At 37.2% G+C, this 9,576-nt stretch overlaps 3 protein-coding genes across 3 annotated transcripts in view; 1 reads left to right on the top strand and 2 right to left on the bottom strand.

Moving 5' to 3' along the window:
* Positions 1 to 3,247, top strand: LOC101168451 (tripartite motif-containing protein 16-like). The gene is made up of 2 exons (XM_078947186.1): positions 1 to 2,313; positions 2,401 to 3,247. The coding sequence occupies exons 1-2, from the start codon at positions 905 to 907 to the stop codon at positions 2,612 to 2,614; spliced, it is 1,623 nt and encodes a 540-aa protein (XP_078803312.1). The 5' UTR covers positions 1 to 904; the 3' UTR covers positions 2,615 to 3,247.
* Positions 3,248 to 3,709: 462 nt separating this feature from the next.
* rdh5 (retinol dehydrogenase 5 (11-cis/9-cis)) lies at positions 3,710 to 7,697 on the bottom strand. The gene is made up of 6 exons (XM_004068712.5): positions 7,542 to 7,697; positions 6,463 to 6,537; positions 6,062 to 6,384; positions 5,696 to 5,954; positions 5,268 to 5,431; positions 3,710 to 4,895 (listed from the first exon to the last, which is right to left on the bottom strand). Exons 2-6 carry the CDS (start codon positions 6,534 to 6,536, stop codon positions 4,675 to 4,677), a joined length of 1,041 nt encoding a protein of 346 aa, XP_004068760.1. The 5' UTR covers position 6,537; positions 7,542 to 7,697; the 3' UTR covers positions 3,710 to 4,674.
* A 1,026-nt stretch (positions 7,698 to 8,723) lies between these two features.
* bloc1s1 (biogenesis of lysosomal organelles complex-1, subunit 1) overlaps positions 8,724 to 9,576 on the bottom strand; it is a 2,141-nt gene continuing 1,288 nt past the window's right edge. Inside the window, exon 4 of the mRNA XM_023954929.1 lies at positions 8,724 to 9,173. Within this exon, the coding sequence (XP_023810697.1) occupies positions 9,063 to 9,173 (111 nt within the window). The 3' untranslated portion in view covers positions 8,724 to 9,062. The remainder of the gene's footprint in view (positions 9,174 to 9,576) is intronic.

Here is a 9,576-nt window from a genome sequence, read left to right as displayed (position 1 = left end):
CCTTAAGGCCCGTACACACCGGGACGAATATTCGCCAGGCGTTATTCGCCAGCGTTTTTCGCCACGTTTTTTGTGTTCACACCCAGGCGATTTTCGCTGACGATGAGTGGAGTGAACATGCAATTTCATTCCCTGACATTAGATGGCGCTTAATGTAAAACAGAAATACTCCTGTACACAAGGTGGCGCTGCGCAACTTTACGCTTCTGAAAGTCGCTTTTCACTCAGAAGAAGAGAGCAAGTATTTACACGCTTGTCAGAATCAAACAAAGAAAACATGAATATTTCAAGCACCAGTAGCTCCAACTGGTGCTTGGTTCGGGGATATTTTAGAATGTCCGTCATTATTTCTTCGCGGCAGTGTAGACGCTACTTGGCGTCTATCTTCTTCGCTGGTATGTGTGCTCAGCAAGGCAGTTTTGTGTTTGAGCGCCCCCAAGTTGTGTTTTACTGTAACTTCAGAAGCTCCAGACACGTGAGCAAAAGCGCCGTTCTCATTGGTCGAGTAGATTTCGACGCGACGCGTCGAAAAAAAAAAAACGAACCCGAGGCGTTTTTTTTTTTTGACGCTTTAACGCCTGGCGTTTTTTCGCGTCGGTGTGCACACTCTCGTTGGTGCCCTTTGTTTAGTCACGAGGCGTTAAACGTCGGCGAAAATCGCCGGCGAAATTCGTCCCGGTGTGAACAGGCCTTGAATCTAGTGAATCAAGCATTTTTTGATTCTTTTTTACCCTTCGCAGCCACCGTAGGACTATTTTCTTTGGGCGTGTTTAGATGACGTATGCATAGGTTGGTCGCACGGACACGGGCCCCTGTAAGTGAAGCGATGATTGGGTGAGACTTGAACACCAGAAAGCTGATTGGCTGAATTCTGAGCGCCAGTGAAGTTCAAACTTGGACACAAATGTTGATCGAACGAGGAGCCTTTCCGCTAAACACAAGAAACATGCAGAGAGGACTTCTAGCTTACGGGGAAACTTTTTCCTGCTCGATATGTCTGGATCTGCTGAAGGATCCGGTGACTATTCCTTGTGGACACAGCTACTGCATGAAGTGCATTCAAGGTTTCTGGGATGAGAAAGAGAAGAAAATTCAAAGCTGCCCTCAGTGCAGGAAGACTTTCACACCGAAGCCTGTTCTGATGAAAAACGTGATGTTAGCAGATATAATGGAGGAACTGAAGAAGACTGGACTCCAAGCTGCTCCTGCTGATCACTGCTATGCTGGACCTGAAGATGTGGCATGTGATGTGTGTGCTGGAAGAAAACTGAAAGCCATCAAGTCCTGTTTGATCTGCCTGGCCTCTTACTGTGAGAAACACCTTCAGCCTCATTTGGATGCAGCTCCGTTAAAAAAACACAAGCTGGTGGAACCCTTCAAGAACCTGCAGGAGAACATCTGCTCCCGTCATGATGAGGTGATGAAGATGTTCTGTCGCACTGATCAGAAGTGCATCTGTTATCTCTGCTCCGTGGATGAACATAGAGGCCATGACACCGTCTCAGCTGCAGCAGAAAGGACTGGGAGGCAGAGAGAGCTGGAAGAGAGTCGACAACAAATCCAGCAGAGAATCCAGCACAGAGAGAAGGAGGTGAAGCTGCTTCGACGGGAGGTGGAGGCTGTCAATCACTCTGCTGATCAAACAGTGAAGGACAGTGAGAAAATCTTCACTGACATGATCCGTCTCATCCAAAGAAGAAGTTGGGATGTGAAGCAGCAGATCAGATCCCAGCAGCAAACTGAAGTGAGTCGAGTCAAAGATCTCCAGGAAGAGCTGGAGCGGGAGATCACTGGGCTGAAGAGGAGAGACGCTGAACTGAAGCAGCTCTCACTTACAGAGGATCACAACCAGTTTCTGCTCAACTACCCCTCACTGCCACCACTCAGTGGGTCCACACTCTCATCCAGCATCAATGTCCGTCCTCTGAGATACTTTGAGGATGTGACAGCGGCTGTGTCAGAGCTCAGAGACAAACTGCAGGGCATTCTGAGAGAGGAACGGACCCAAAAAAAACTGACAGTCACTTGTTTGAATGTTTTACCGCCAGAACCAAAGAGCAGAGCTGACTTCTTAAAATATTCCTGTCAAATCACCCTGGATCCAGACACTGCACACAGACGACTGTTACTGTCAGAGGAGAACAGAAAGGTGACATTATTGGAACAACATCAGTCTTATTCTGATCACCCAGACAGATTTACTGATTGGCTTCAGGTTCTGAGTAAAGAGAGTCTGATTGGACGTTGTTACTGGGAGGTGGGGCGGCAAGGAAAAGTGGTTTATGTAGCAGTCGCATACAAGAACATCAGCAGGTCTGGAAATGAAAGTAGATTTGGTTTTAATAACAAATCTTGGGTTTTACGTTTTTCTCCAAACAGCTTCTCATTTTACCACAACAGAAAAAAAGCCTTCATCTCAGCTCCTGCTTCCTCCAGAGTAGGAGTGTACCTGGATCACAGAGCAGGTGTTCTGTCCTTTTACAGCGTCTCTCAAAGAATGACTCTCCTCCACAGAGTCCACACCTCATTCTCTCAGCCCCTCCATGCTGGACTGTGGATGTTTTATATTGGAGAAACTGCAGAGTTTAACTCAAATAGGTCCTTAAGATTGTGAAATGTTTGTTTTTTTGGGGGGATTTGTCATCTTTAGATTAGTTTGAACAAAACCTTTGAACTGTTCATATTCTGTGGATTGGTGTTTGTTGTCAGAAATAAAGAAGGAAAGGAAAAATCTCAGGAATGTGGATTTGAGACATTTCTGAACATTAATCTCTTGGAGAGAAATCTGTTTTCTTGTTGTTTCTTACATTACCGTTTCTTCACACAAATGTATTGTTCATGATTTTGCTTTGTCTGTGAACTGAAGGAAGCTGCAACGGTGACGTCACAATCATAGACTTTATCTGTTTGAATCAGAAACTACAAGAGAAGATTGTTTATAGAAATAACATTTACAACTTTGTTTACTTTCTTTTTGCTTCATTTAACAACTTTTGATTGAATATTTTTGTCTTCATTTCTTTTTTCTTCAGAGTAAAGTTTTTTGTTTTTTTTATCATTTGACAATAAAGACATCCAGATTCTTTTGTCTTTATTCCATCGTTTGGGTGAAATCTGAAGAAAAGTGAGAATAATATGAGGGATAACTGAGGCAGTATCCCTCCAGAAACGAGTTCATGCTTAGAGCAGAAAAAATTATCAGTGTCCTTTTGACTTTCTTAAATAAAACGGCTTCATTACAGGCAAATGAGATGTTTTTTTTTCAATATTTGATCCAAATGTTTTCTAGGTCCTCAACCTTTCCAAATGAATTGAGTTTAGAAATGTAAATCTGTTCCTTAAAATAAAGAATTTGAAACAGGCAATCAATTTAATCAGACGTGCTTTCATTTTCAACAAGTTCTCTTTTCAGAAAGTCCTTTTTTGAGGCTTTGGACCTTTAAATATTTGACATTACAGCTGCAGAAAACAAAGAAATGCTAGATTACTACAGGTCTGCATTCTCTTCTGAAAAGTATATTATGTTTTAAAAAAAAAAATTTCTTCCAAGTCTGAGGCTGCTTCAGATTGTTATGTTAAATTGGTTTTTTAAAAACAATTTATTTAAATCTGTTTAGTTTGGCAGCCATTGAGTAATCCTAGACAAAGTTTATGATGTGTTCAAAGCTTCACGAAGCACAGACAAATTACAGAAACGTTAGGCTTAATATAAGATGTAGTTAAGGGCAATGGACTCTTTTATTATTCAAGGTTGATGACAGATGTATTACTTCTTTAGCAATTACAAAATTAAAAAAATAGCAAATTCATGCAAACAAGAGCGTCTGTAACGCCGATAATTTATTAAAACGGCAAAAATCAAAAGCATTCAAATGAAAGAAATCATTTTTAAAACCCTTCAGGAGAGCAGCTATTGTGTTGTATTCGTCTAAATTTAACATCATTGCTGTCATCCTGTTGGATAAAAAATGATGTTCTTTTTCCACAATACTACATGTTTCAGCTTGCATGCCCTTGTGGTGCATTGTGTATTTACCTAAACTCATGCTCAAATATCTAGATACAGAATAAAAAAGAACAATTGAGATGCAAATTAGTTTCCCAGACATTTAGAATTAATTGAGGCTTAAATGTTTTTGAAAGAAAACTGGTGAAATTCACATGTTCTCATTGATGGATCCAAGAAAACATAAATTAAACGTTTTTTTTAAATTTGAATATTATTCTGTACATGTGTAGAGGATTTAAAAACTAAGTTGATTAAAGTTAAAAATAAAAATTATGTGGAAACGGGTTCTATTAAAATAAAGTAAGGCAACAGTTCTAGGTATTGTAAGTTTAGTGCCACATGAGAATGGCTCTTTAAGACAATGATCTTAACATTGTTTTGTATTCATTTTTTATGAGTTTACATAAGAATTCACATTCATAACATTCAAAAGTCAACACAGGTTTCCATCTTTGCTTCCATCAAATGAGACTGCAGTAAACCATGATCACAAAAAGTAAACCCATATCCGGTTTAAATGTAAAATACTGTCAATGAAAATATGACATTTCAGACAACAGCTATATATGGATATGTCGGGTTTGTAATAATCTATTAATATATACTCTTGAATGGTTTTTTTTGCAAAATCAAACAAATGAACAAATGATGGATGCAGCTGCAGGTTATACGCTCTTGGAAGGACGAGGTAACACCAGTTTCAGACCAATGTCAACCACACAGGCAGGCATATAGGAGAGGGGGAGCCAGAGAAACTTGGCATCCCAGCCGGCGCTGTACCGGGTGCGTGGGTAGGCCGCAGTCAGAGCGTGCTCCATGCAGCTCGTCACCTTGGTCAGGTCGGAGTCGCAGACAGCGTTCATGATCAACCGTTGAACTTTGATGTCTGTCAATGTAAAAGTCACATTAATGTATGGCTGTCTAGCAAACAAATGTCAGTTTTTCAAGGTTTTTTTTTTGTTGTTGAGATTGTTTCACATCATTTTTAAAGTCTAAGAAAGTATTATTTTGACATACTTGTCATGCAATTATAGGTCAAATTCTCACAGCTATGGTGTTTTACTTTAAATTACATATATGACCTCACATAATGTAACCTCCATAAAATGGTAAAAAGGTAAGAAGAGGAAATATAAAATTAAATTGGTCAATCTAATTAAGCATTTACCCTAAAATAAGCGCAGAAAGTAAAAACAAAAATGTTATACATGAAAGATTTGGAAATGGCTGAAACAATGTTCTGATCTGTTGTACTTACATTTTTCTAGGTACTGATCTCCATAACTGGCTTTGACTTCAGGGCTGAGCTGGTTCCACAACCGATGCAGCTCCCTCTCGAGGGGATCCAGGCTGGTCACAGCCGTCTTGAAGAATCCAGGCTCAATGATGCAAACACTAATTCCAAAATGGTTGATATCCCGCCTAAAAACAGAGAATTCATGCAGTATGTCTTATCACAGGTGTCACTTTTGTTTAAGAAAAAGTTGATATCTTTCCAGTGTTTAATAAATCAGCCCTCAAAGGTTGTTTAAAAAAGGGGCTTTTTATAATGTTTAACTAAACATTGCTTGCCATTGAAATTTATGCTTTGGTTTAGTAAATTCTATTTAAATTCTTCTTTAAGTTAAAAGAAAAGTGTCCAATTTTTCAGTTTTCTTTGCTTTGATTATTAATTGCTGGGCTCACCGGAGACAGTCAGAAAAAGCTTCCACTGCAAACTTGGAGATGCAGTAACCACCGCCATTTGCAGCCACCCGTCCCAGCACTGATGCTACGTTTACGATACGACCCCTGGCCTTTTTGATGAGGGGCAGAAAGGTAGTCGTCATGGCAATCACTCCAATCATGTTGACTTTCAGCGTGCTGTGATAATCGTCCACCGTCATCCACTCTGAAGGCCCCATGGGTAATGAACGGCCAGCATTATTTACAAGACCCCAAAGTCCTTTAAGAAAAAGAAGAGATCAAACACACTTAAACCTATTTGATTAGAGCTTTTTGAAGAAAGTGTTTTTTTCTAATTGTTTAGCCTTTTTCTTTTTCTTTTTTTACCTTTATCGCCAACCTCCTTTTTGGTCCACTCCATTGTTTTTTGGATGCTTTCCTGACTTGTCACATCGAGCAGAACTGTCTTCAGATAAGGCCCTGTGGCTCTTTTCAGATCATCTGCTCCCTTCTCTGTGAGACAGCCGGCCAGCACACGGAAACCCTTACGGTCCAGTTTCTTACACAGGAGATGTCCAAATCCTGAGTCACAGCCAGTGACAAAAACATACTTTTCATGGAAGTTTTCAATTTGTAAGCTGTCTCTGAACAGCCACCCAAAAAACCACATCACCATGACAGTAGCAGTGATGTACAGCCAGGCATTTTCCCTAGGAGAGAACAGATCAAACAATAAGCATACTTTGGAAAATATGCATAAATAGGTAAATTGGAGACACGTGTCTTACCTTAAAACATTAAATATAAAATCCATGTAGCTTTCAGGATTGTTTTTTTGGTCTTGACCTCGCTGGAAAAACATCCTGTCCAAAGATGAAGATAATTAGGTTTTCCATGAAAATCGATTATGTCTGGTTTACATTACGTTCATATTATAATTCCACTTTATAAACGGATTTTAATCCTCTGTTGAAAGTTCATGTATTCAGAACACAATGACTTTGTTCTCTCTGTCTCAGTAAAAGAGGCATTTGTAAAGCTTCAGCTACTTTGGGCACATGAGAAATCTTTGGATAAGACTCTTAAGTAAGAAAGAAAGGCATTTGTGAGGGTGAAAAGTGGGTTCACATCATTTTGAGGAGTCATTTTGAAACATTGATTCTCAAGTATCATGTTACAGTTACCGGTAGTTTTTGTTTTATAAAAGCAAAAAAAAGGGTTAACTCAAAAATGTCACGTTTTCTTCATTTAGTATTCACAACACTTTCTCTAACTTTTTTTTGGTTTGTTTTTAGAAACCAATCAAAAAATGACGTCTACATTGAACTCCGTCTTCTTTTGATTTTAGATTTTGTTTTGACAATCTGATCTGATATGGCTGAAAATTATTTTATACAGCAGGATTATCATCTTAACAAAGTAAAAGATGCAGCAGTGACGTATTTGTGATCAAATAATTACTATGGATCAGTTCTTTTTTTCTTTTTTTTATTAATGGAGGTGAAGATAGAGAATGTTAGCGAAACCTTTGCGTGATACGACTCTAAAAAAGATCAGTTTCTTCTTCTAGGTTAAATCTTTTTATATAATAAAGACATGATGCAAACTGACCAAACCTAGAAATTTAATTGGATCTTGCTTTTGTATGTTAGGTTAATTGTGCTTTATCTTAGAAAATCAAATTTATTTCATAAAAAATGGAAAACTCTTTTTAAAATACAACAAAATTCAATTTGTATGGTTTAAGTCATATTTTTGTCCTTCACTATAAGATTTCTGACTTGTATTAAACTATATCATATCTCTACTTATCTAAACTCTGATGTAATGTTTAAAATGAACATGATAATAAAAAAAAATCTCTCACCTTTTATTTTTGTAAAGTGAAGGTTCCCCTGAAGCTTTTTGCTTCCTTCGCCTTCACTGTCTACCTTCTGTATTAGCTCAGAGGCTGGTCAAAGGGAAGCTTTATCCCTGTGGTTTATCCCTTAAAAAAAACACTATTCGTAATCCCCAATCTGTACCAACCTTTGTTTGTATGAAGAAGAAAAAAAGTTGAGAAAACACAATCCTAAAGAATGTTTAGTTGGATTTTTTTCTCATTCAGGTGATTGACAAAACACCATATAATGTATTTTTAGAGCATGGGGGATTCCAGTGGCATAAATACTTGAACTGCTTTTGAATAGAATTTGATATTTTAAACATAAAAGTCTTTTATAGATATGAAAGCATGATCATAAAGTCAACAGACCTTTTATTAACTTTTCAATTTGAGCAATTTAACAGTTAAAATATATATATGTATATATATTTCTCTTTGTGCTTCTGTTTTAGACTTTACATGAGTCTTTATGTTAAAACAATAAGAAAAGGTAAAAAAAAAGGACAACACGAAATCTTTTTAATCTTATGATTAAAAAATGTTTGTAACTAATCCTTTTTTGCTCAGACTGTGAATCAATTTAGAAAAATAAAAACAACACTAACAGCAAACAACTGAGTATTTTACCTGAATAGTGTATGAATGTATATATATATATATATATATATATATATATATATATATATATATATATATATATATATATATATATATATATATATATATATATATATATATATATATATATATATATATATATATATATATATTTATATATATATATATATACCAAACATGCTAATCCATGCGTAAATTAATTTAGCTGCCTTTCATGTCATAAACCACAGGCTGGCCCATCACCATAACTTGCCAGTCATTAGATTTGGCAGTTTACCAAATTCACTTGCATAACTTTCTCCATTATTTAAGACTCTTTCAGAGCTCTTACTTTTGCAACAAGCACACTAAGCCATCAGGACCCGTGGTTCTGAAAAACTAAGCATGTTTCCCAACTGTAGATCTGTTTAGCAGCACGTCTTATATCATGTTGCCAACTTTGTAGTGCCGTCTGTACATTTCAGAAAATGAAATTGCATTCTTTCTTTATTACCTTGTCATGTAATCGATTCAGTTTTCATATATTTTCCCAAGAAAAACAACAAGTATGTTTTAACTTTATTAAAAAGAATGTTTCTTTTGTGAATGACAACAAAAACAGTACAGTCATTATGGACAGTCATGGTACATAAATGTGAAGAAGCCACGCAGGAGACGCACAAAAAATGTACTTTAAGGGGCACTGATTTGTCTGTAACAATGTAAAATTATTGTAATTTATTGATTGATAAAAAGGCTATTTTAAGTCATTCTTTAAAACAAAAAAATGCTTGTCCCTGTCTTGATGCCTCTCCAGCACAAATATTCATGCACTCTTGAATGCAACAAATAATGTTCAACCGATCTAAGTTGAGTGTCAACCTCAACACATACGTAGTAATGCATCTATGAGCCAGCAGACTGGAGGTGGCCTTTGTGCACATACTCCAGAGCGGTGGCAATCGTTCTCATATCCATCTCAATACTGCGGGCCCAGTTCTCCACATCCCCAATTTCCTGTAAAAAAGAAAGAATAGTAAGCAAAATCGCAAACTGTCAGGCATCATTTTGTTTAACCTGGTCAGGTAGAGATGATGCGAGATGTATAAAAACAGGTACAGATTCATTAGCTCTAGCCACCTCAGAAATACATCTGGGTTCTCTGTCAAGATCCCAGAATAACCTAATCTGCTTTCGGTAAACCTAATAAAATGGGTGCAATGTAAGCGTTAATGAAACATTAACCGGTGCTTTCAATAATCAATGTATATTCTGTCCCCTTTGATCTTAGTGGGGTATGCAATACCTCAGGAGAGAAAACTAACTTTGCTTTAATCATTTTTGTTTCACTTGTCTTGCATCAGGGCAAACAAATACCAGATAATATTCTAAAAGTACAGCCATAATTTACAATATAAAG

Source organism: Oryzias latipes, chromosome 5 (genome assembly GCF_053564925.1).
Source record: "Oryzias latipes strain Hd-rR chromosome 5, Olatipes_Hd-rR_3.1".
Lineage (NCBI taxonomy): Eukaryota > Metazoa > Chordata > Actinopteri > Beloniformes > Adrianichthyidae > Oryzias > Oryzias latipes.
This window is presented reverse-complemented; position numbering and strand designations above follow the sequence as displayed.

Bases quoted from the DNA above. Each gene is read 5' to 3' on its own strand.
- LOC101168451 (XM_078947186.1), top strand. From the start codon at position 905: ATGTTGATCGAACGAGGAGCCTTTCCGCTAAACACAAGAAACATGCAG. The intron at 2,314-2,400 runs GTCTGGAAATGA...TTACCACAACAG, and splicing joins GCATACAAGAACATCAGCAG to AAAAAAAGCCTTCATCTCAG.
- rdh5 (XM_004068712.5), bottom strand. From the start codon at position 6,536: ATGTTTTTCCAGCGAGGTCAAGACCAAAAAAACAATCCTGAAAGCTAC. The intron at 5,955-6,061 runs GTAAAAAAAGAA...TTTTTCTTAAAG, and splicing joins AAAGGAGGTTGGCGATAAAG to GACTTTGGGGTCTTGTAAAT. The intron at 4,896-5,267 runs GTAAGTACAACA...TTACATTGACAG, and splicing joins AGATCAGTACCTAGAAAAAT to ACATCAAAGTTCAACGGTTG.